General features: G+C 45.2%; 1 protein-coding gene across 6 annotated transcripts in view; it reads left to right on the plus strand.

The window, feature by feature from the left end:
- cep112 (centrosomal protein 112) overlaps nt 1-27,498 on the plus strand; it is a 669,222-nt gene that overhangs the window by 87,862 nt on the left and 553,862 nt on the right. For all 6 annotated transcript variants that reach the window (XM_068058509.1, XM_068058505.1, XM_068058504.1 and 3 more), the window contains one exon: nt 8,054-8,078. In XM_068058509.1, coding sequence (XP_067914610.1) covers nt 8,054-8,078 — 25 coding nt within the window. The remainder of the gene's footprint in view (nt 1-8,053; nt 8,079-27,498) is intronic.

Raw genomic sequence — 27,498 nt, forward strand, 5'->3', positions numbered from 1 at the left:
TGTGTGTGGGGAGGGTGCCAGAAACGGTAGGCATGTAAAGATTATCTGGCTGGTGGGGCAATCGATGCAGCTGTTACAATCTTAATGTGGTCATGCTGTGCCACTGTTAGTGGGAACTCAGACGGGTAGTGCCATGCCACGCCACATAGTTGATGCATGAAAGCACCTGATGTACCAGTCAACATCAATGGCTGCCCTTTTAGGAACCCTTGAAGTGAAGGAACCGAGTTTAATTGCAACTTGAAGATGGGTATGGCTCATCCTATATTATTTGATCCGCTTCGAGTGAGGATCCATATGTAACGCAGGCAAAACCAGCAGGCAGTTGCAGCCCACATAGAGGCCCCCGGTCGTGAGCAGCAGCTGCCCCCAAGGAGAGCTCACCACTACAGATCGCTGTGCATCTACAGGCCACGCATGACATACCTGCAGATGTCAGAGCGCCAGCGTCAGAGGCGACTGCAGATGTCGAGAGAGGCGGTGACACATCTTTGTGCCCTGCTCAATGATGACCTGCAGCCCATGGGCTTTGGTGGACATCTGCTTGTGGCCCTCAAAGTGACAGCGGCTTTGACTTTTACGCCTCTGCATCATTTCAGGGACCCACCAGAGACCTTTGTGAGGTCACTCAGTCAACAGTGCACCGCTGCATCAGGGAGGTCAGCGATGCCCTGTACTGGAGGGCCGATGACCTATATTCGCTTACGACAGATCCTGGGAGTCAGACCCAAAGGGCCATCAGTTTCTGCTCCATCGCGGGATTCCCACCATTAAACATTCACTCCCTCCACCACCGATGCACGGTGTCAGCAGTGTGTACCATATACAAGATGTGCACTGCAGCAGCTCTCCAAGCCTCCTTCAACAGCATCTTCCAAACCAGCGACCTCTTCCACCAAGAAGGACAAGGGCAGCAGATGCATGGGAACACCACCATCTGCAAGTTCTCCTCCAAGCCACACACCATCCTGACTTGGAACTATATCGCCGTTCCTTCACTGCCACTGGGTCAAAATCCTGGAAAACTCTCCCGAACAGCACTGTGGATGTACCCGCACCAGATGGACTGCAGCGGTTCAGGAGGGCGGCTGACCACCATCTTCTCGAGGGCAATTAGGGATGAGCAACAAATGCTGGTCTTGCCAGTGACACACATCCTGTGAAATGAATAAAAAAATCATCCTGTTAGACTGTTTAGGAGTGAAATCAGGAGGCATTTTTTCACACAGATAGTAGTGAGAATCCGGAACTCTCACCCTCAAAAGGCAATGGATGCTGGGTAAATTTAAATTATCAAAACAGATTAATGGATTTTTGTTAGGTAAGCGTAGTGAAGGATATGGAGCAATGGCAGCTAAATGGAGTTGATGTACAATCGGATTGAATGCCCAAACAGGCTTGAGAGGTTGAATGGCCTCCTCCCATTCCTCTGTTCTCTCATCAGATACTGGATTTGTTGTAAAAATATTTATTTGGCCTCCTTATCTCGAGAGACAGTGGGTAAACGCCTGGAGGTGGTCAGTGGTGTGTGGAGCAGCGCCTGGAGTGGCTATAAAGGCCAATTCTAGAGTGACGGGCTCTTCCACAGGTGCTGCAGAAAAAATTGTTTGTTGAGGCTGTTACACAGTTGGCCTCTGTCTTTTTTCCTGCCAACTGCTAAGTCTCTTCGACTCGCCACACTTTAGCCCCGCCTTTTTGCTGCCCGCCAGCTCTGGCGAACGCCTAAAAAATATTAGGATAGCAGGAACTACCCTTTTCTGATACTGAATACAGGGCAACTCTCAAATTTACAGATTGCTCACAAGTGACTTCCCCTCCTCTCAAAAGCATATGGCAATAAAAAGGAAGAAATCCTGAAACTGACCTTTTCTGTCCAACAACTTGCATTTTACATAGTGCCTTCAACAGAGAAACCATAGCACTTCACAAAAGCATAATTAAAAAATGGACAAGCCAAAGTAGGGTCGGTAAGATGGGTAACCAAAAGCTTAGTGAGAGGGGACTTTAAGGAGGATTTCAAAGGGGGAGAAGGTGGTGGTGTTGAGGTAGAGGGCTTTAGGTGGAATTCCAAAGCGTAAGCCAAAACGATCAAAGGTATCTAACTAAGCTTTTGGTTACCGACCTGCTGCTGCCTCCACTGCCAATTTACGCAGGGCAGCGGCGAGTTGGTAGTGCCCCTCCTGATCGGGCACCCTGTGCCACATGGAGGGCTGTCCCTGAAGCCCCAGCGCAAAACACAACCCCCACCACCCCTGCCTGCCTAACTGACCTCCACCCCTGACTCGCTAGGGCCCGGCTGATTGTCCCTGGCGAGGCCCGAAATACGCTTTTTTCTGGGGCCATCCTTCATCCTCATCCTGAAGCTGGGTGTAGTCCCAGCAGTGGAGTAGTGGGGGGAGGGGGAATGAGAGACAGAGAGACACCCGCCAAAGGTTCAGAGGGAGAGAATTTAAAATGCCCGCCAACAGTTCAGAGGCCAGAGAGAGACAGTGAGCCACGGAGCACGACGGAGATTTAAAATGCCTGCCAAAAGCTCAGAGGCTGGAGAGAGAGAGCAGCGGCAGCTCCGTTAAGAGGGACTTCCTGCCTCAATGAGGTGGCAGTCCCACCCAAGACCAACTAAGGGCCAGGGGCATGTAAAATCTGGTCTGGACCTCCAGGCCTGTTGGAGATGGGCACAGCACCGACTTTTTGGCCAGTGGGTGGGCCACCCACCCCATCGTAAAATTGCAGCTCATGTTTCAGCAGTCCTAGAAGGGCGTCCTTCCTTGGCCAGTTTTTTTTTCCATGCCTCCTTCTGATGGTCTGGTCAGGAGGTCAGAACTTCACACTTTAGTGAAATCCTACAATTTCCAGTTACAATCCGAATTCAAACTCAAGTTCTGCTTTGTAGCGACCCAGTGATCACTGTTGTTGCTGTCGGGCTACCCTGTAGAGTAGTTTACTTTATTTAAATCAGTCCAGTATTTGCTGGAATAAAAGTGTTGAACTGATTGATTCTTGTGGCTCCACTGCATGTGAGAAATTATAAGTTATTTTTTTTTAATAATTCATTCATGGGATGTGGGCGACGCTGGCCAGACCAGCATTTATTGCCCATCCCTATTTCCCTTGAGAAGGTGGTGGTGAGCTGCCTTCTTGAACTGCTGCAGTCCATGTGAGGTAGGTACACCCACAGTGCTGTTAGGAAGGGAGTTCCAGGATTTTGACCCAGCGACAGTGAAGGAACGGCGATATAGTTCCAAGTCAGGATGGTGTGTGACTTGGAGGGGAACTTGCAAGTGGTGGTGTTCCCATGTATTTGCTGCCCTTGTTCTTCCAGTTGGTAGAGGTCGCAGGTTTGGAAGGTGCTGTCTAAGGAGCCTTGGTGCATTGCTGCAGTGCATCTTGTAGATGGTACACACTGCTGCCACTATACGTTGGTGGTGGAGGGAGTGAATATTTGTAGATGGTGTGCCAATCAAGCGGGCTGCTTTGTCCTGGATGGTGTCGAGCTTCTTGAGTGTTGTTGGAGCTGCACCCATCCAGGCAAGTGGAGAGTATTCCATCACACTCCTGACTTGTGCCTTGTAGATGGTGGACAGGCTTTGGGGAGTCAGGAGGTGAGTTACTCGCCTCAGGATTCCTAGCCTCTGACCTGCTCTTGTAGCCACGGTGTTTATATGGCTACTCCAGTTCAGTTTCTGGTCAATGGTACCCCCTAGGATGTTGATAGTGGGGGATTCAGTGATGGTAATGCTGTTGAATGTCAAGGGGAGATGGTTAGATTCTCTCTTGTTGGAGATGGTCATTGCCTGGCACTTGTGTGGCACGAATGTTACTTGCCACTTATCAGCCCAAGCCTGGATATTGTCCAGGTCTTGCTGCATTTCTACGCGGATTGCTTCGGTATCTGAGGAGTCACGAATGGTGCTGAACATTGTGCAATCATCAGCGACCATCCCACTTCTGACCTTATGATTGAAGGAAGGTCATTGATGAAGCAGCTGAAGGTGGTTGGGCCCAGGACACTACCCTGAGGAACTCCTGCAGTGATGTCCTGGAGCTCAGATGATTGACCTCCAACAACCACAACCATCTTCCTTTGTGCTAGGTATGACTCCAGCCAGCGGAGGGTTTCCCCCCTGATTCCTATTGACCTCAGTTTTGCTAGGGTTCCTTGATGCCATACTCGGTCAAATGCTGCCTTGATGTCAAGGGCAGTCACTCTCACCTCACCTTTGGAATTCAGCTCTTTAGTCCATGTTTGAACCAAGGCTGTAATGAGGTCAGGAGCTGAGTGGCCCTGGCGGAACCCAAAATGTGAGTCACTGAGCAGGTTATTGCTAAGCAAGTGCCGCTTGATGGCACTGTTGATGACACCTGCCATAGCTTTACTGATGATTGAGAGTAGGTTGATGGGGCGGTAATTGGCCGGGTTGGACTTGTCCTCCTTTTTGTGTACAGGACATACCTGGGCAATTTTCCACGTTGCAGGGTAGATGCCAGTGTTGTAGCTGTACTGGAACAGCTTGGCAGTGAGGGGGGCAAGTTCTGGAACGCAGGTTTTCAGTACTATTGCCGGGATATTGTCAGGGCCCATAGCTTTTGCAGTATCCAGTGCCTTCAGTTGTTTCTTGATATCATGCGGAGTGAATCTAATTGGCTGAATTCTGGCATCTGTGATGCTGGGGACTTCAGGATGGGGTAGAGATGGATCATCAACTCGGCACTTCTGGCTGAAGATTGTTGCAAATGCTTCAGCCTTATCTTTCGCACTGATGTGCTGGGCTCCCCCATCATTGAGGATGGGGATATTTGTGGAGCCACCTCCTCCAGTTAGTTGTTTAATTGTCCACCACCATTCACGGCTGGATGTGGCAGGACTGCAGAGCTTAGATCTGATCCGTTGGTTATGGGATCGCTTAGCTCTGTCTATCGCATGTTGCTGACGCGGTTTGGCATGCAAGTAGTCCAGTGTTGTAGCTTCACCAGGTTGACACCTCATTTTGAGGTATGCCTGGTTCTGCTCCTGGCATGGCCTCCTGCACTCTTCATTGAACCAGGGTTGGTCTCCTGGCTTGATGGTAATGGTACAGTAGGGGGATATGCCAGGCCATGAGGTTACAGATTGTGGTTGAGTACAATTCTGTTGCTGCTGATGGCCCACAGCGCCTCATGTATGCCCAGTTTTGCATTGATAGATCCGTTCGAAATCTATCCCATTTAGCACGGTGATAGTGCCACACAACACGATGGACGGTATCCTCAATGTGAAGGCGGGACTTTGTCTCCACAAGGACTGTGCAGTGGTCACTCCTACCAATACAGTCATGGACAGAAGCATCGGCATCAGGCAGATTGGTGAGGACGAGGTCAAGTATGTTTTTCCCTCGTGTTGGTTCCCCCACCACCTGCCGCAGACCCAGTCTAGCAGCTATGTCCTTTAGGACTTGGCCATTTCGGTCAGTAGTGTTGCTACCGAGCCACTCTTGGTGATGGACGTTGAAGTCCCCCACCCAGAGTACATTTTGTGCCCTTGCCACCCTCAGTGCTTCCTCCAAGTGGTGTTCAACATGGTGGAGTACTGAGTCATCAGCTGAGGGAGTGTGGTAGGTGGTAATCAGTAGGAGGTTACCTTGCCTATGTTTGACCTGATGCCATGAGACTTCATAGGGTCTGGAGTCGATGTTGAGGACTCCCAGGGCAACTCCCTCTCTACTGTATACCACTGTGCCACCACCTCTGGTGGGTCTGTCCTGCCGGTGGGACAGGACATACCCGGGGATTGTGATGGCAGTGTCTGGGACATTGTCTGTCAGGTCTGATTCCATGAGTATGACTATGTCAGGCTGTTGCTTGACTAGTCTGTGGGACAGCTCTCCCAACTTTGGCACAAGCCCCCAGATGTTAGTAAGGAGGACTTTGCAGGGTCGACGGGGCTGGGTTTGCCGTTGTCGTTTCCGGTGCCTTGGTCGATGCCGAGTGGTCCGTCCGGTTTCATTCCTTTGTATTGACTTTGTATTGGGCTCTGCCTCACATATGCTATGGGCTGGAGTTTATAATCTCGCTACGGGTCACACGTCATAGAGCTGCCGCAATCTTCCGTGCGGTGGCTCATTTGCATCCCTGGAGCGTGTTGCCCCCCACCCGATTGCTTGGAGGGGGCAGGCTGTCCGTCACTGGCAGTGGCATCAGCTGCCTGTGTGCAGACGCTAATGCTATTTTTAAAGGGCTATCAGCCCCACTGGTTAATTTAAATATTTAAAGATAAATTGAATTAAAATACATAAATACACCTCTCTCACCCCCTCAAATGATTAATGACCAATTGATCATTTGCCCTTTCCCCCTCCGAAACACTTATCTTTACTCTCTGACCTTGTTTCCACCTCCCCCCACCGCCCCGAAACTGCAGAAACGTTCAACTATGACCCTTCCCACCATCCCCTACACCCATGACGTTAAGTTGACTCCCCCCAGCACCCCCCACCACCAGTGTTGCGCCTTGTTTCCCCGGATGGGGATCCGACGGTACGGGAGTGCTGACCGTCCGGCCGAAGCTTGCAGCGGGACATCGGGCTGTGGCATGAGATTAATTAAATCAATCATTTTAATTTATGTAAATATTCAAATTGGAGTCCCTTTTCCGGGGGGGGCTGCGGGACCACTTCAAGGTCTTGCTGGTAGTATCGGGCCCGGCCTTCGCAGCATCAGGTTGGTGGCAGCGCTCTCCCAGGGGCATTTTCCAGCCCCTCCCGCCACAAAACCTGACGTTGGGGGGGGGTGGGGGGGGTCGGTAAAATCGAGCCCTACATGTTTAGATTGATTTTCCAATTATTATGTTTTCCCTTTTGCCAACAGAGATCAAGAAAATGTATATCTTCACTTACTCCCTTTTCCTGTCTGAAGGAAATAAATTAATCTCTGCTAATTTGTGACATAAACCCATTTATTTTATTTTGAACAGTTTAAAAACTTGTTTTAGTGAACTCAGGAATTTAATTTGTATAAAATGGCTGGGAGGGATTTCTACCTCTGGGTGTCAGTGGACTGTGTACCAAAAATTAGCTCCCGCCACCCCCCCCACCCCTTACTTGCTGATGTCACTTTTGCCTGGCTATTACTTGGGGCATGACAGTGACCTGTTAGGACTGTGCTTCCCTCCCTTTGGGGAAATATTCATTCTCTGCTCACTGCTATCTCCTTGATGACAACGTTGGGAGTTCAAACTCATTGTGGGGAATTTTTTTCTGTAGAACATATTGGATGTTCTGTACTTGTGCTACTTAAGACTGCAATATTCAAAAATAAATATTGTTTGAATGATGTGCACATAAATTCCCTTAGGGTGCAGGATTCCAGTATTTTATGAATAAGTGATTTATATTTTATTTTGGAAATAACTTTCTCTCAAATAATGGTGAGAAAGTGTACTTGCGTGGTGCAGATTGTGGCACAAGCATATGGAAAAGAATATTGCTGATGTTTCAGGTATGCAGTGTGGTGAGCCATCCAGACTGCTGGATAGAATGAAAGGGCATAAAGCCACAATTTTTCACACAGCATCTTCACAGTCCCAGCCAGGACTGTTGGAGCACAGCACTGAGTGGAGGCAAGGTGCTTTCCCAAATGGTTCCTGGGGAAAATACAATCTAAGCCAATCGGATGCCTTCTAGCTACTGTTCTTGGTTACTGATTATAGAAGTGGAGTATCCATGCCTGGACAGGTGCAAGAATGGTGAATGGTATCAAATGGCGAGAGTACCTAAAGTAAGGGAGAAACTCATTTACAAATAGAAAATGAGCCATAAAATATTGCAACTTTGAAACCTGCCTTTGAGAATTGTGCAGTGTTATTTAACAACAGGTCAAAACTGTTCTTATGACCATCATTTGACTTGCAAGACATATTTTAGTTATTAAATGTAATCCTCTACCATTCAGGTCATACATGGTGACAGTATGTAGGTGTTCCCCTGGATAAGATGGTTATCATTACCCCTATGTTTCGGAGCTGTGCAGTTTAAATTCCTGGAATACTGATTGTTACTGTTTTGTGGTTTTGTTACAGGCGAAGACACACGTACAATGGCAAGGTAACATAACGTTCATGTTCAGCAAGTCCAACACTTAGATCAAATGAAGAAAATATTACCACTAACATAACAGTAAGATAAATGAGTGCAGGTGTTTTATTTCTAATGTTGTGTTCTTTTATTGTGAGATTGTTATTTGTTATGATTTTCTTGTTAGATTTGTATTAATTGTCTAAGTACTGACATCCATGGCATGAACGTGCATACTGCTTCCAGGTAATCTTCCTCTGGAAGGTGATGGTCCAGACCTTGGACTCCTTGATTGATGTGAAATTAACTCCTTGGTTGACTTATCAAGCATCTGAGTGAAGGGACACCCCTTCATCCCTTACATCAAGCCAAGATTTTATTTGACCATGTAAAGGAACGTCTGCATGCCAAACTTCTCTTGGGATGCAATTGGATTTGGGTTTGTAGTCGGGGGCTGATGTTGTATGGTTCAAGTTGCTCAATTAGTCGCTTTTCATGTCTGAAGGACATGAACGTGATTATTATATCACTGACGTGTTTATACTGAACATACCCTTCTTTGGTTTTAATTTCACAGTAAAAACTGCCCTGTGTGTACTTAAAGTTACTACTTGGAGATCTGTAGAAAATCTGTGAATGCTGGAAGCATGAAATAAAAGCAGGAAATCTTGGAAATACACAGCATTGGGCAGAAAAGAGCAAAGATAGATTAATGTTTCAGGTAATTCTAATGGATTTCCAGGAATTTCTGTTCTTATTGAAGTGGCTACTTTCTACTACAGATTAGTGGCCACTTCATTTCTTTGGCCTCCTTATCTCGAGAGACAATGGGTAAGCGCCTGGAGGTGGTCAGTGGTGTGTGGAGCAGCGCCTGGAGTGGCTATAAAGGCCAATTCTAGAGTGAGAGGCTCTTCCACAGGTGCTGCAGAAAAATTTGTTTGTCGGGGCTGTTACACAGTTGGCCACTTCATATTTTATAGAAATAGGAGTATATAGCACACAACATGCAGCTGTGGGGAGGACATAGGCTGCAAAGAGATATAGACAGGTTAAGTGAGTGGAAAACAAGATGGCAGATGGAGTTTAGTGTAGGGAAGTGTGAAGTTATGCACTTTGGTTGTAAGAATAGAAAAGCAGAATATCTTTTAAAATATGTGAAACTTGTAAATGTCGATGTTCAGAGAGACTTGGGTGTGCTTGTACAAGGAAAGCAGAAAGTTAACATGCAGGTACAGCAAGCAATTGGGAAGGCAAATGGCATGTTGGCCTTTATTACAAGGGGATTGGAGTACAGGAATAAGGAAGTATTGCTACAATTGTACAGGGCTTTGGTGAGACCACATCTGGAATCCTGTGTGCAGTTTTAGTCTTGTTGCGACCAGGTGAGGAAGGGGTCTCAGGCTCCCCTTTCGCCCCTTCTCTGGTTTGATTGTAACAGGGTTTATTCTTTTAACACAGTGATTTAGCTTACCACCTCAGTGAGCCCTAACACACTGTTCCTCAAATATAATTACAAATGAAACAATCAGACTGGTTTTCTTGAGTTTAAACAAGAAAGATGTAAGTTTACTAAACTTATCACGCTAAACCGGTTAAAATTACTAAAATACGTGAGGCATCAACGTTCACATTCTTACGAGACGCACACACACACACACACACACACACACACACACACACACACACACACACACACACACATAGATACAGAGGGAGAAAAGATAGAGTTGAGAGGTTGAAGTAAGGTCCGTAATTATTGGAATTCAAGTACTGAGGTTCAGTGTCCTTAATTGAAGTTAAAGTCTTTAAGTCCTTGCTGGGCCATGCACAATTCAGGCTTGCTTTTCTGGTTCCGGAAGGCCGAAGATGGGCTTTATCCGGCCTCTTGGTTTTTGCCTGTGATGGTCTGTAGATTTGAGTTTTAGCTGCAGCCGAGACTCCCTTCGGACTTTGCTGGAGAGGGAGACCAGAGAGAAAGAGAGAGGTGCTGTTTTCTTCTTTGGAGTTCAGTTACTGTCTGTCTTCTGAGGCACAATTCACAAACTCAGTTACACAGGCAGGTATATCATGTGACCAGCTCCTTGTTTGAAAACCGAAGATTCTGGAAGGTTGTTTGAAATTCCAAGTTCTTCTCTCCAGCTGTGCAAATATACTTGGGGGTGGGGGGGCGGGGGGTGGTGGTGGTTGGCTCTTTCAAAGTCGATGGCTTGACGACGCACTTGACAAAAGCCAAATTGGCAAAACCTATTCTAAATAATCGAATCAGAGTGTACCTCCATTGTTTTGGCTAGACGGGGTAATTACCTCTGTCTCTCAATTGGCCTTTGGCTTCTCATATGGGAATTGTGCTTGGCCATCTTTAGCTGTTCTGTTCTTTAAGAGTTATATATTAATAATGTCTAGTAAAAAGTCTCAGGTGAAGTTTCATGCGACAAAATTAATATTTTTCCATTTGGCATGTGGGTTTTCTGTCACAGTCTCCACATTTAAGAAAGGATATACTTGCATTGGAGGCAGTGCAGCGAAAATTCGCTAGATTGGTCCCTGGGATGAGGGAGTTGTCCTTTGATGAGAAACTAAGTAAATTGGACCTGTATTCTCTGGTGTTTAGAAGAATGAGAGGTGATCTTATTGAGATTCTAAAGGGGCTGGATAGGGTAGACACTAAGATTATTTCGGGGATTCTAAAACATGGGGGCACAGTGTCAGGATAAGCTGCCAATCATTTGGGACTGAGATGAGAAATTACTTCACTCAAAGGGTTGTGAATCTTTGGAATTCTCTACCCCAGAGGGTTGTGGATGCTCCATCATTGAATACATTTAAGGCTGCGATAGACAGATTTTTGGTCTCTCAGGAAATCAAGGGATATGGCGAGTGGGTGGGAAAGTATAGTTGAATTCTAAGGTCAGCCATCATCATTTTTAAATGGCGGAGCAGACTTGATGGGCCATATGGTCCACTCTTTTTCCTATTTCTTGTGTTCTTGTGGATCTTTTAGTCTTTCGGGGTGGGAAGTGCAGTTGATTTAAAGCTCTGTCCTTCACCTCTCGGACGTGGGTTTGAATTGGGTTAGACTGCTCGGGTTAAAGTCACTTTTCAGGTTGCTGTAAGAAATCATAATGTGGTGAGTTTGAGGAGATGGTATCCAGTTCCCAGTGAATGAGTGTCTGCAGCTCAGAGCTGAAAAAGCAACAAATGTTGGCACTAAATTGGAACTTGATTCAGAAAGGTGCAAGGATGCCCGTTATAGGAAACACCAGTACATGCCCATCTGAGGTTAGGATTATAAGGACACCAGAAAATATAATTATGTAGTGATAGGAACCATCTTGTTATAATAAAGGAACTGATTGTGTTCTAAGACAGACATAATCATGCTCATAAGTAGACATTTAACCATATCTTCTTTTTTAAGGTACTAATTGACTTTGGATGAAATACATTTGCTCTACTTATTCTATATGTTTAATACTCAATTCTAATTTTTAGACTTTCCTCAGTCTTGATTCAATAGAAAAAGTAGTAAGAACCTGTGTTATATATCATCATTGACATCCTCAAAGTCTCCCAAAGTAATTTACAGCCATTGAATTATGTTTGACGTGTAGTCGTGTATGTAATGTTGGTACATATTGCAACCAATTTGTGCACAGCAGGGTCCCATAAACAGAAATGAGTAATATATGTCAAGATAAACTGTTTTTTATGTTAAATGAGGGCTAGATGTTGGCCAGGACACCAGGAGAACATCCTGCTGCTCTTTGAAAGGGGCTATGGGGTCTTTTACATCCTCCTGAAAGGACAGACAGGGCCTCTGTTTAACGTCTCATTCAAAAGGTGGTATCTCCCACAGACCAGCACTTCCTCAGTACTGATCTGAAGTGTCAGCCTTGATAATGTACTCAAATCTCAGAAATGGGGCTTGAACCTACAACCTTCTGTCTCAGATGAGAAGGCTATCACTGAGCCAAACAGACAAAAAGAAGTAAAAGCAAAATACTGCAGATGCTGGAAATCTCGAGATTTAGAGTTCAAATGATCCAATCTGAATTGAACTGAACTTGAGGCATTGAAGAAGATTTCTAGTTTATAATCCAGACACAATGAGGCTTAATCTACATAGAATGATATGATGGGCAGTTTTTCCCAAATCATGAGTTGCACATACGTGTGAATGTTTGGTCATGTGTGTGTACATGTTCAAACATTAACATCTATCTGATGTTGATATTGATATATATATATATATATATATATATGATATTGAAACTCATATATAATAAATGCTAGTTCTTGTAATTTGATTTGCACCTAGAAGAAAGCCACTTTATCTTGAGGAATTTTTAGATCAGAGCTCTGGGCTTTAGTCTCATGGAGATGATTTGTGGATCAACAACAGCTTCTATTTTAACTTTTAACTATTGAAAAAGTTAATGACATACAGAAATATTCCCTATTTGATAAAGGACAAAAGTACTGCTGCCGTTATACTCAGTGCAGATCAGTAATTGATTTGGAAATCATCTTGGTCTGTATATTTAATACTATATGTGTGATATATTTACCCATAGAGTTATTTGAGGACTTGAACACAATATTCTAAATGTGGACTTGCCAATCAGTTATATCGGATAAAAATAAACTGTTATGAACTTTAATCCAATGGCCTTGAGAACCATCCCACAGCTTGATTAGCCTTGTTGTTAAGAACTTCTTATTAACTGAATACTTTTAATGAACTTTAATAATCTCACCCAAATCATCTTTGTTTCTGCTTTTTGCTGATGTATATCTGTTGTTTATTCACAGAGTAAGTCTAACATGAGGTCTTACTGTAAGCATTGTTGAATAAACTTTATTTACACCTCCCCAACAGAGAGGGAGTATACAAAATGCTCATCCAGTTCAATACACATCACACTGTCTCCCCACTTAAAAAAAAAAACGACAAATACATTAAAATGGTACATTTACATAATTTCCCAGAATACAATAAAAATATCTGAAATTTAACGAGCTGAATTGCATGTTTGTAACTGTAATCACAACTAAAACATAACCAATATTTCCAGAGTAATTTACACGTTAAAAAAAATTTCTGTCACCAGTATGTCTTGAACGAAAATATAATTATTTGACAAAAAGTAATGCAAAGAACAACTTATTTCTTCTTCCTTCCTACATACTTTCAATTCACCTACCTGACTTCTTTCTCTTTCTATCTGGGTATCATCTTCCATTTCCATCAGTTTGACTCTGCTCTCTCAACATCTCAGACTGTGTCGAGTCCAAACTTTGACTCCGCTTAGTGATTGGGACTGTGAAACTGATTGTTTAGTCTTAGCGCAAAGGGACTTTGATTATCAGTGAATTCTGTGATACCGGCAAACTTCCAGTTTCTTTATGGCTTTCACTTCCATTCTGATGCTCTTCCTTTGTCAGATTTCCTCTTTCAAGCAAATGATCTACATGACACTGACTGAGTCTCTCTCTCTAATCTTCCCTAGATATGTGAATGCACCTAGTCTTTTTTATAACAACACCAAACACATGCTTCTCCTTATCACCTCAGTGGTTTTTCACCATGACCTTCTGACCAGCACTGAACTTTCTCAGTTTCATGCCTCGAGTATCATGACTCATCTTCACCCTGTATTGCTTTTCTCTTGCTTTGCTATTGGTGTCAGGTGTAAGCAAACTAAACCTTGTCCTAGGAGCATGTTTAAACACTAACTTGTAAGATGAACAACCTGTTGTAGTTTGTGGGGTTATTCTGGAAGACAACAGAAAATTTTCTAGCCTATGTTTAAGAGAAACATGGAAATTACTGCCTAGCTTGTCATCTAGCAAATACTTCTGAAAAGACCTGTTCATAAGTAGTGCACTTCTTTCTGGAGTACCGTTGAATGCTGGGTGATATGGTGGTATTAGTGTGTTTGATTCCATTCTTACTCAGAAATATTTCGAACTCTTCTGACGTAAACTGTGGACTATTTGACATAAACACTTCTGGCAACCCGTAAATTGAAAATCAATTTTTCAACACCTCAATAGTTTTTGCACTTGTGGTTACTATAGCTATCGACCAAAACAAAATACTCTTTCCCTTCCACTTCAAAGAAATCGACATGTACTCAGTCTCATGGTTTCCTTATGTTTGACCATGGAATGAAAGGAACCTTGGTTAGATCATTTGGTTCTCCTTGCTCAAAGATCACTTTGTGCTTGCTTAGCACTTTCTCAATGTCAAACGTACTCTTACTGATCCCTACTGTAAATAACTTGGCCCAGTTTAACTGTATTTTCTTAAGCCAATTTTTTCCCATCAGGGGGACTTTGTTCCCTCCTACTAATAGCAGTGGCAAGTAATAGGATGCCTCCTCATATTCCACCCTAACGCTGAAATACTATTATTGGAATAAATAGTTAGTTTTGCACGTTTTGCGTAAGGGAAGGTGACTTAGGGACTTCTGAGATAGCAGATACAGCTACAGCTGTATCAATGATGAAAGTAGGTTGTGAATCTCCGACTTTCGTTGGTACTTTGGGTGCTGGAATTATATCTTTGGCCCTTTTTTCTCTCATCTTTCATGTGTTGTTTTTCTTGTTCTCTGACTGAGTACAACTCTTGAACTTCCTGCTCGATAACATCAACTTCTGTTTCCATAATCTATCATGTGCACATTCGAGGACCTTCATACTCCTGAAGTAGCTTTAGGTCTACCACAACCTCGACCTGGTGCATTTCTGTGACCCAGAGCTTTACTGCGACCTCTACTACTCTACTCCTGCATGCTATCTGGATATGACTGACTTTCCCACAGGCGTAGCACTTTGACAGGAAATGGGGCAATTAGATGGTTGGTGGCTACCATGACAATGGTAGCATCTAAATTTCTGATTCCGAGTCTGTGAACTTGGCTACCATGACCTGGTTCCTGCTGAAATCTGGTGGACGTCCCCTGCTGGCTCAGGAAAATAACTTCCTTGCAATCTGCAACTATCTCTTGCTGCCATTTCCATGGCTGTGGCCTTGCAGGCCTCCTTCCACATCTGCTTATTGCCTTTACTCAAAAGCTTGGCCTGGATCTTACTGCTCCTCAGACTTCCAACAAACCTGTCTCTAAGGTGGACTTCTAAGTTCGCAACATACCCACAGTGATGAGAGAGTTTCTTCAGTTCAAGAAGCTGATGAGCAATAGACTCCTTCCACGGAATACGACTCACAGTGCAATTTCATTCTTAGTCATGCCATAATATGAGTCCAGAATTTCATTTAATTTCAGAATAGCCCAAAGTACTGGGGTGTTGCGGAGAACATTGGTTAAGCACAACGTCCAAAGCATCTGGCCCCACCATGGTAAGGAAAACATTCACTTTAGCCTCATCCCCTATTTTATTAGCTTGCGGCCAAATGTGTAACCTTCATTCATAATTACACCATCCCTTTTTGTTAGGGTTGAATTACCCCATTGTCCCAAAATATGTCTTCAGTGACATTTTTTTTCAATTATGTAGCATGCTGACTCAGAGTTGTACTTGAACCCGAGGTGCAGACACGCCCGAAGCAATCTTTACAGTCGCCCAAACTTCCTCAAAATCGACTTTGGGAGTTCCAAAAAGTGTGTCACAATGTTCTTCAGACCATAATCTCGTGAATAAAATTGAAAAAAAAATTCCCATCTCTTCGTCATCTTTCTGTTGTGTATTCACTGTGTCGTGCACACTGGAAATGCAATGATACAACAATCATGGTGTAACTCTGAAGAGTTATGAAAAGCGGACTTTGTCTTGTAAACCTGAACCTTTATTTCAAAAAGTGAATAATGGTCCGAAATGGCCACCGAAGAAAAGGGAATTGGCCCTTTTGTGAATTCAAACAGTCTGACAAAGGACAAATCTTCAATGCCAATCGGTTTTAATAAAACCCATCTTAACACCTATCCTAAAAACATTCCAGAATTGAATATCATCTTCTGAAACAAAGGAGTTGTGAAGTAGCCACATCCTTGGCCATTATACAATCACCATGGAGGAGAGAGGAGAATATCTCCTACCAGGAGGTGAGAGGTGACACAGTTTTATCTTTCAAATAAGACAGGCAGGGAGAGAGAGAGACTGGCCCAGAAGGTGAAACCACTTGTAACAGCTTGACTTCCAGCCAAGCCAGGAAGCATGGTGCCCTGCTGAAAAATCTGACATCTACAGTATATAGCAGTCAGAGCTAGAAGTAATCCACCATCTTCAACAGAACCTTCAACCAAGAGAGAAATCTACGATCATCTCAGGCCTGCATCCATGTAGACCCTGATTCTCAAGTGGATTCAACAGGTTCATTGTAACCTCCCCCCGCCACCCCTCCCCCCACTAAAGACCACTGACAGAAACCACACCTGCCAAATGGAAACATGTTAATTTTGTCATATGGGACGCTACTTGAAACTTTTTACGGGACATTGCAAAGAACCTGTTCAAAAAACAAATGGAATGAACAACTGAAAACATGGTTGCACATTTGCATTCTGAAGAGACCAGGACGAGCCGAGAGACAAGGAGTGCTTACTGATTTGGTTAGTGAGATGGGTTGATCAAAATAGTGATGATCAAAAGACACCTACAGCTTTTGAATTTAAGAGACAAACGGCACCTCCCCCCATGCCCCACCGAGTATGTCTGGGATGTTCTGAAATCCAACCACCCTCCAAGAACCATAGAACCATAAAAACCAAATAAACTATCTGCCCAAACTAATCCCACCATCCAGCACCTGGTCCATAACCCTGTAGGTTACAGCACCTCAGGTACATGTCCAGGTACTTTTTAAAGAATTGAGGGTCTCTGCCTCCACCACTCATCCTGGCAGTGAATTCCAGATACCCACAACCCTCTGGGTGAAAAAGCTTCCCCTCATTTCCCCTGTAATCCTTCCACCAATCACCTTAAATCTGTGCCCCCTGGTAATTGACCTCTCCGCTAGGGGAAACAGGTCCTTCCTGTCCACTCTATCTAGGCCCCTCATAATTTTGTACACCTCAATCAGGTCACTCCTCAGTTCCAGGGAAAACAACCCGAGCCTATCGAATCTTTCCTCATAGCTGCACCCTTCAAGCCCTGTCAACATTCTTGTAAATCTCCTCTGTACTCTCTCCAGAGCAATTATGTCCTTTCTGTAATGTAGTGACCAGAACTGCATGCAATACTCCAGCTGTGGCCTAACCATTGCTCTAAACAGTTTCAGCATCGCATCTCTGCTTTTGTACTCAATACCTCGGCCAACAAAGGAAAGCAATCCATATGCCTTCTTCAGCATTGTATCCACCTGTCCTGCCACCTTCAGGGACCTGTGGACATGCACTCCAAGGTCTCTCACTTCTTCTACCCTTCTCACTATCCTCCTGTTTATTGTATATTTCCTCAATATATTTGCCCTCCCCAAATGCATTTCCTCACACTTATCGGGATTGAATTCCATTTGCTACTTTTCCGCCCTCTCAAACAAACGATTGATATCATTCTGGAGTCCACGGCTTTCCTCCTCACTTAATTACACGACTAATTTTTGTGTCATCAGCAAATTTCCCAATCATGCCACCCATATTTAAGTCCAAATCATTAATATATACCATAAACAGCAAGGGACCTAACACTGAGCCCTGTGGAATGCCATTGGAAACCGCTTTCCATTCACAAGAACATCTGTTGACGACTATCTTCTTCTTTGGCCTCCTTGTCTCGAGAGACAATGGGTAAGCGCCTGGAGGTGGTCAGTGGTTTGTGAAGCAGCGCCTGGAGTGGCTATAAAGGCCAATTCTATAATGACAGACTCTTCCACAGGCGCTGCAGATAATATTGGTTGTCGGGGCTGTTACACAGTTGGCTCTTCCCTTGCGCTTCTGTCTTTTTTCCTGTCAAATGCTAAGTCTCTTCGACTCACCACACTTTAGCCCCGCCTTTATGGCTGCCCGCCAGCTCTGGCGCTCACTGGTAACTGACTTCCATGACTTGTGATCAATGTCACAGGACTTCATGTCGCGTTTGCAGACGTCTTTAAAGTGGAGACATGGACGGCCGGTGGGTCTGATACCAGTGACAAGCTCACTGTACAATGTGTCTTTGGGGATCCTGCCATCTTCCATGCGGCTCACATGGCCAAGCCATCTCAAGCGCTGCCAAGGATTCTCCGGAGGCAGCGAAGAAGGAATTGAGACGTCGCTCTTGGCTGACATATGTTGTCTAGGCCTCGCTGCCGTAGAGCTGAGGACACTGGCTTGATACGCTCGGACTTTTGTGTTCTGTGTCAGTGTGCCATTTTCCCACACTCTCTTGGCCAGTCTGGACATAGCAGTGGAAGCCTTTCCCATGCGCTTGTTGATTTCTGCATCGAGAGACAGGTTACTGGTGATAGTTGAGCCTAGGTAGGTGAACTCTTGAACCACTTCCAGAGCGTGGTCGCCGATATTGATGGATGGAGCATTTCTCACGTCCTGTCCCATGGTGTTCGTTTTCTTGAGGCTGATGGTTAGGCCAAATTCATTGCAGGCAGCTGCAATCCTGTTTTTGAGTCTCTGCAGACACTCTTCAGTTAATGCAGTATTGTCAGCAAAGAGGAGTTCCCTGATGACTTTCCGTACTTTGGTCTTCACTCTTGGACGGGCAAGGTTGAACAACCTGCCATCTGATCTTGAGTGGAGGAAAATTCCTTCTTAAGACTTGAGCGCATGAGAGAGCAGCAGGGAGAAGATGATCCCAGACAGTGTAGGTGTGAGAACACAGCCCTGTTTCACGCCACTCACTATAGGAAAGGGGTCTGATGAGGCGCCACTATTCTGAATTGTGCCTTTCATATTGTCATGGAATGAGTTGATACTTATTAGCTTTTGTCGACATCCGATCTTTTTGAGTAGTCTGAAGAGACCATGTCTGCTGACAAAGAGCAAAGAAAATTACAGCACAGGAACAGGCCCTTCGGCCCTCCAAGCCTGCGCCGATCCAGATCCTCTATCTAAACATGTCATCTATTTTCTAAGGGTCTGTATCTCTGCTTCCTGCCCATTCATGTATCTGACTAGATACATCTTAAAAGACGCTATCGTGCCCGCGCCTACCACCTCCGCTGGCAACGCGTTCCAGGCACCCACCACCCTCTGCGTAAAGAACTTTCCACGCATATCCCCCCTAAACTTTTCCCCTCTCACTTTGAACTCGTGACCCCTAGTGATTGAATCCCCCACTCTGGGGAAAAAGCTTCTTGCTATCCACCCTGTCTATACCTCTCATGATTTTGTACACCTCAATCAGGTCCCCCCTCAACCTCAGTCTTTCTAATGAAAATAATCCTAATCTACTCAACCTCTCTTCATAGCTAGCGCCCTCCATACCAGGCAACATCCTGGTGAACCTCCTCTGCACCCTCTCCAAAGCATCTACATCCTTTTGGTAATGTGGCGACCAGAACTGCACGCAGTATTCCAAATGTGGCTGAACCAAAGTCCTATACAACTGTAACATGACCTGCCAACCCTTGTATTCAATACCCCGTCCGATGAAGGAGAGCATGCCGTATGCCTTCTTGACCACTCTATTGACCTGCGTTGCCACCTTCAGGGAACAATGGACCTGAACACCCAAATCTCTCTGTACATCAATTTTCCCCAGGACTTTTCCATTTACTGTATAGTTCACTCCTGAATTGGATATTCCAAAATGCATCACCTCGCATTTGCCCTGATTGAACTCCATCTGCCATTTCGCTGCCCAACTCTCCAGTCTATCTATATTCTGCTGTATTCTCTGACAGTCCCCTTTACTATCTGCTACTCCACCAATCTTAGTGTCGTCTGCAAACTTGCTAATCAGACCACCTATACTTTCATCCAAATCATTTATGTATATCACAAACAACAGTGGTCCCAGCACGGATCCCTGTGGAACACCACTGGTCACACGTCTCCATTTTGAGAAACTCCCTTCCACTGCTACTCTCTGTCTCCTGTTGCCCAGGCAGTTCTTTATCCATCTAGCTAGTACACCCTGGACCCCATGTGCCTTCACTTTCTCCATCAGCCTACCATGGGGAACCTTATCAAACGCCTTACTGAAGTCCATGTATATGACATCTACAGCCCTTCCCTCATCAATCAACTTTGTCACTTCCTCAAAGAATTCTATTAAGTTGGTAAGACATGACCTTCCCTGCACAAAACCATGTTGCCTATCACTGATAAGCCCATTTTCTTCCAGATGGGAATAGATCCTATCCCTCAGTATCTTCTCCAGCAGCTTCCCTACCACTGATGTCAGGCTCACCGGTCTGTAATTACCTGGATTTTCCCTGCTACCCTTCTTAAACAAGGGGACTACATTAGCAATTCTCCAGTCCTCCGGGACCTCACCCGTGTTTAAGGATGCTGCAAAGATATCTGTTAAGGCCCCAGCTATTTCCTCTCTCGCTTCCCTCAGTAACCTGGGATAGATCCCATCCGGACCTGGGGACTTGTCCATCTCAATGCCTTTTAGAATACCCAACACTTCCTCCCTCCTTATGCCGACTTTACCTAGAGTAATCAAACATCTGTCCCTAACCTCAACATCCGTCATGTCCCTCTCCTCGGTGAATACTGATGCAAAGTACTCGTTTGGAATCTCACCCATTTTCTCTGACTCCACGCATAACTTTCCTCCTTTGTCCTTGAGTGGGCCAATCCTTTCTCCAGTCAACCTCTCTTTAAAAGCCTCCCACATATCAAATGTGGATTTACCTTCAAACAGCTGCTCCCAATCTACATTCCCCAGCTCCTGCCGAATTTTGGTATAGTTGGCCTTCCCCCAATTTAGCACTCTTCCTTTGGGACCACTCTCGTCTTTGTCCATGAGTATTCTAAAACTTACGGAATTGTGATCACTATTCCCAAAGTAGTCCCCTACTGAAACTTCAACCACCTGGCCGGGCTCATTCCCCAACACCAGGTCCAGTCTGGCCCCTTCCCGAGTTGGACTATTTACATACTGCTCTAGAAAACCCTCCTGGATGCTCCCTACAAATTCTGCTCCATCTAGACCTCTAACACTAAGTGAATCCCAGTCAATGTTGGGAAAATTAAAATCTCCTATCACCACAACCCTGTTGCTCCTACATCTTTCCATAATCTGTTTACAAATTTGTACCTCTATCTCACGCTCGCTGTTGGGAGGCCTGTAGTACAGCCCCAACATTGTTACTGCACCCTTCCTATTTCTGAGTTCTGCCCATATTGCCTCACTGCTCGAGTCCTCCATAGTGCCCTCCTTCAGCACAGCTGTGATATCCTCTGTGACCAGTAATGCAACTCCTCCACCCCTTTTACCTCCCTCTCTATCCCGCCGGAAGCATCGATATCCTGGGATATTTAGTTGCCAATCATGCCCTTCCCTCAACCAAGTCTCAGTAATAGCAATAACATCATACTCCCAGGTACTAATCCAGGCCCTAAGTTCATCTGCCTTACCTACTACACTTCTTGCATTAAAACAAATGCACCTCAGACCTCCAGTCCCTGTGCGTTCATCATCTGCTCCCTGTCTACTCTCTCCCTTAGTCACGCTGACTTCATTATCTAGTTCCTTACAGGCTTTAGTTACTACCTCCTTACTGTCCACTGACTTCATTTGGTTCCCATCCCCCTGCCAACGCAAGCTCGAGGCACAGCATCTCATCTACCGATTAGGCACACTACAGCCTGCCGGACTGAACATTGAGTTCAATAATTTCAGAGCATGACAGCCCCCCACTTTACTTTCATTTTTAGTCATTTTTAGTTATTTTTTCTTCCTTTTTTTTTTTTGCATTCCTTTTTACATTTTTTGCATTTATTTCATTTCATCTTAGTTTGTTCAGTTTGCTTACCCACTGTTTTTTTCAGGTTGTTTTTCTTCAGGTTTGCACTTGCTGATGTTCAATATTCAGTATATTCACACCTAATCTGTACTAATGCTTTGTCTTTCAACACACCATTAACATATTGTTTGCCTTTGCTCCGTGACCTTTTGGTCAGCTATGTGGCCTGGTCCAATCTGCACCTTCTCCTTTGTTATCTCTTGCCCAACCCCCACCTCACTTGTTTATAATCTGTGACTTTTCTAATATTTGTCAGTTCCGAAGAAGGGTCACTGACCCGAAACGTTAACTCTGCTTCTCTTTCCACAGATGCTGCCAGACCTGCTGAGTGAATCCAGCATTTCTTGTTTTCGCCCCTGCCACATTAGTTTAAACCCTCCCCAACAGCGTTAGCAAAAGCACCCCCAAAGACATTGGTTCCAGTCCGGCCCAGGTGTAGACCGTCCAATTTGTAATAGTCCCACCTCCCCCAGAACCGGTCCCAATGTCCCAAAAATCTGAACCCCTCCTTCCTGCACCATCTCTCAAGCCACGCATTCATCCTGACTATTCTTTCATTTCTACTCTGACTATCACGTGGCACTGGTAGCAATCCTGAGATTGCTACCTCTGAGGTCCTACTTTTTAACTTGGCTCCTAACTCCCTAAATTCTGCTTGTAGGACCTCATCCCGTTTTTTACCTATATCATTGGTGCCTATGTGCACAACGACAACTGGCTGTTCACCCTCCCCCTTCAGAATGTTCTGCAGCCGATCTGAGACATCCCTGACCCGTGCACCTGGGAGGCAACATACCATTCGGGAGTCTCGTTTTCGACCACAGAACCGCCTATCTACTCCCCTTACAATCGAATCCCCTATGACTATAGCCCTTCCACTCTTTCCCGCCCTTCCGAACAGCAGAGCCAGCCACGGTGCCATGAACCTGGCTACTGCTGCCTTCCCCTGGTGAGCCATCTCCCTCAACAGTATCCAAAACGGTATACCTGTTTTGGAGGGAGATGACCGCAGGGGACACCTGCGCTGCCTTCCTGCTCTTTCTCTGCCATTTGGTCACCCATTCCCTTTCACCCTCAGCAATCCTAATCTGCGGTGTGACCAATTCGCTAAACGTGCTATCCACGACCTCCTCAGCATCGCGGATGCTCCAAAGTGAGTCCATCCGCAGCTCCAGAGCCGTCATGCGGTCTAACAAGAGCTGCAGCTGGACACACTTCCAGCACGTGAAGGAGTCGGGGACATCAGCCGTGTCCCTGAGCTCCCACATTGAGCAAGAGGAGCATAACACGGGTCTGAGATCTCCTGCCATTTTCAATCTTAAGCTTAAGTTAGTCTTAACTTAGATAAACGAAAAAGGAACGAAAAGTTTTTACCAATCACACGAGAAAAAAAGAAATAGAAAAAGCCTTACCTTATCTGCACACCACCTAGTCCTTTTTTTTTGGTTCGAGGAGGAGGGCAGGTGGGAGACACTACAGGTGTAGTGTCTCGGGTTCAGCCGCTGCCCAAATATATAGGACTTACTTACCCAGCTGCCACCTCGCTCTCCCTGTCGCCGCCAGCTGCCACCTCGCTCTCCCTGTCGCCGTTTTGGTGAGATCAATGAAAGCAACGTTGAGGGGCATCTGTTGTTCGCGGCATTTCTCCTGTCGCTGGCGAAGGGAGAACAGCATGTCAATGGTGAATCTCTCTGCTCGGAAGCCACACTGTGCCTCAGGGTAGACACGCTCAGCCAGCTTCTGGAGCCTGTTTAAAGCGACTCAAGCGAAGACTTTCCCCACTATGCTGAGCAGGGAGATTCCATGGTAGTTGTTGCAGTCACCGCGGTCACCCTTGTTCTTATAGAGGGTGATGGTATTGGCATCGAGCATGTCCTATGGTACTGCTCCCTCCTCCCAGCACAGGTAAAGCAGTTCGTAGAGTGCTGAGAGTATAGCAGGCTTGGCACTCTTGATTATTTCAGGGGTAATGCTGTCCTTCCCAGGGTCTTTTCCACTGGCTAGAGAATCAATGGCATCACTGAGTTCTGATTTTGTTGGCTGTTCGTCCAGCTCATCCATGACTGGCAGAGACTGGGCTGCATTGAGGGCGGTCTCAGTGACAGCATTTTCCCTGGAGTACAGTTCTAGATAGTGTTCCACCCAGCGGTCCATTTGCTTGCGTTGGTCAGTGATTGTGTCCCCTGATTTAGATTTGAGGGGGGCGATTTTCTTGATGGTTGGTCCAAAAGCTCTCTTAATGCCATCATACATTCCTCTGATGTTTCCGGTTTTGGAGGCCAGCTGAACATGACTGCATAGGTGTTGCCAGTAGTCATTTGCGCAGCACCTGGCTGTTCTTTGTGCACCGCTTCTGGCTGCTTTAAGTGCTACGGATGTTAACTTGCTGGGGGCTTTCTTGTAGTTCAACAGTGCAATGCGCTTAGTGACTATGACAGGTTCCAGCTCTTCAAAAGTGAGATTGAAACCAATCTGCATTCTGCTTCACATGTTTGCCATCGGTGGTCATTGCTGAGTCATAGATGGTGTCTCTGATGTGGGCCCACTTGGTCTCTGCATCCCCTGTAGGGAGTGTTTTGAAGGGCTTTTTCAAGTGAATTTAGAAACTTATGTAACAGCTGTGGATAAGAAATTCTGCTAGTGTTGATGCGCGGGTGGCCCTTCTGCTTGGAGTGATGCAGCTTCTTTGGTTTGAGTCTAACCTTGCTGCACACCAGGGAGTGGTCGGTGTTGCAGCCCGCACTCTGGAAGCTGCGTGTGATTTGGACACTGTTTATAGAGGCTCGCCTTGTGACGATGAGGTCCAGCTGGTGCCAACGACGTGATCTTGGGTGCCTCCAAGAAACCTGGTGACAGGGTTTAGTATGAAAGAACGAGTTGGTGATGCAGAGTTTGATAGGTACACAACTCAAGCATTCTCTGTCCATTCTCATTCGTCCTTCCAATGCCATAGTGCCCAGGGCAGGAGGGCCATGAGTCATGGTCGGCCCCAACCCTGGCGTTAAAGTCCCCCAGCAGGAACAGATGTTCAGTATTGGGGATGCTACTAATGATATTATGGAGTTCCTTGTAGAACTGGTCTTTAGCTTCATGTGGGGAGCAGAGTGTTGGATCATAGATGCTGAGTAGGTGTACTGGACCAGAGGCGGTGAGCAGTCTATATTGACTACTATAATAAAAGCAAAATGCTGCAAATGTTGGAAAGCTGAAATAAAAACAAGAAATGCTGGAAATACTCAGCAGGTCAGGCAGCAACTGTTGAGAGAGAAGAAGAGTTAACGTTTCAAGTCAGTGACGAAGGGTCACTCCGTCTCCCCCTCTGTCCGCCCCTTCACCTCTCCATCTCTGTCTTTGCAAAGTCCCAGGGAACGCACAGTGGCAGCTTAGACTTCAAAACTACAGACAAAGCACCTCTTTGGCCTTCTGGTATCAGAGAAGCAAGTCTGAAATTGTGTACTTGGCCCCAGTGAGAATTCCAAGATATTCACTTTAATCAAGGACACTACCACCAGGACACTAATAACCGTATCTGTATTCCATTTATTACAAACTCTACTTCAACCCTCCCCCTTAATTCTTTCTCCCCTCTACCTATTTTTGTGTGTGTTTCTCTCGTATGCATGCGAGCGTGGTTGCGTCGCATATTTTAGTAATTTTTAACCGGGTTACCGTGATAAGGCTAATAACTTGCATCTTTCTTGTTTAAACCAAAGAAAACCTGTCTGGTTGGTTCATTTGCAATTGTAATGGGAGTGCAGTGAGCAAGGGTTCACTGAGGTGCTAAGCTAAAATCACTGTTTTAAAAGATAAACCCTATTGTAGCCAAACCAGAGAAGCAGCAAGAGGGGAGCCTGAGACTCCTTCCTCAACTGGTCTTAACACCACCTTCCTCTTTCCCTTCTCTATTTGTTTCGCGTGTGTGTGTGTGTGTGTGCGCATGCACTTGCGACAATTTCGGGATAAGGCATAAACGATTGACTTTCTGTTCTTTAAAACCTACAAGAAAACCTGTTGCTGTCTGGTTGTTTGACAAATAAACACAAAGGGGCTAAGCTCTAATACAAACACACTTGCTGCAGTCAGGTGGGGAATTGAACGGGGGAAACATCCACATCACACTGTGTGGTCACATCAAATTATAGATTTGGGGGCTCGAAGCCAGGATCTGAACCACCAGACAAATGAGATTTGGAAAACGAGAGGAAAGTTGACCTAAAATTGTGGAAAAATAAACAATCAGGTTTTCTTGTATTGTTTTTCTCTACGTGTTAGAAACAAAAGAGATGGCCACATTTAACGCTAAGGACTTTGTAGAGCAGATAGAGATATCCCATGATAAGTTAAACAAATTAAGTGTTTAAGATTTAAAAAAAAAGCTTAACTACACAGGTGGGAATCACTTTCAGGCAAAAAGCAAAGAAACCTGAACTGGTGAAAAGTCTAGCCAACCATTTTAAACTTACATCTGCGCTAGAAGAAGATAGCTTGGAATCCGAGTCTGAATGAGTAGCTCTAGCTAGAATTCAGTTGGAAAGGAAAAAGATGCAATTTTGGAAAGAAAAAGAGGAAAGGGAGATGCAAAGGGAGGAAGCGACAAGAAGGCTTGAGTTACAGAGACTGCAAACACAAAATGAAAATGCTGCTAGTCACTCAAACCTTATCTCCAATTCAGAGCAAAACTTTGAGCTGAAACACTCATGGCTCGTGCCAAAATTTAATGAAGAAATTTAATGAAGAGGAGGTCGAGTCATATTTTGTCTCATTTGAGAAAATAGCTACCAGGCTAAAATGGCCAAAAGAATTCTGGACACTCCTCTTCTAAGGTGTGTTCGTGTGTAGGGCTCATGTTGCATTTCCCTGTTATCAGAATAAAGTTCCTCTGATTATGAGCAAACTAAAACTGCAATTCTAAATTCATATGAGCTGGCACCTGAAGCATCTGACACATCAGGAAAAGACCCACCTGGACTTGCATTGAACTTGAAAGAATCAACATATGGCTTTTGATCACTGGATATGATCTCTCAAGCTAGAACCCTGATCTGAAAATTTGAATGAAGTGATGTTGCTGGAAGAGTTTAAAAGTAGCATCCCAAGTAGTATAAGAGTGCACCTCGAAGAACAGAGAGTCATGAGAGTAAGGGAAGCAGCTAAAATAGCTGACGACCATAAATTAATACACAAATCCCTAACTCCGAATAAATTTGGGTCGAGTAACTCGTACAAGCTAGGAAGCGATAGCAGAGATGCAGAGGAAGCAGAAATGGGCTCGAGAGAACAGGAGAGCAGGGAAGAAAGACCCAAACAGTCTCCAACTTTTAAAAGAAGGAACCCAGGAGATAAAATGTTGGGCAGACCCCTACTGGTTTTCCAGTGTGGCAAATCTGAGCATGTCCAGGCCAATTGTTGGTGTGCCAATAAAACAGCAGGAGGTGCTGAAGTCAAGCCTGTGTCTGTGTGGCCTTGAATGTGGTAAGCCTGTTTTCTAATATAGCACAAGAGCACAGCACATATTAGAACTTCCTGCACAAAGGAAAAATTACTCCTTTTGTGTCCCAGGCACCAGACAAGAAG

This window comes from Heterodontus francisci, chromosome 26, assembly GCF_036365525.1.
Source record: "Heterodontus francisci isolate sHetFra1 chromosome 26, sHetFra1.hap1, whole genome shotgun sequence".
Classification (NCBI taxonomy): Eukaryota; Metazoa; Chordata; class Chondrichthyes; order Heterodontiformes; family Heterodontidae; genus Heterodontus; species Heterodontus francisci.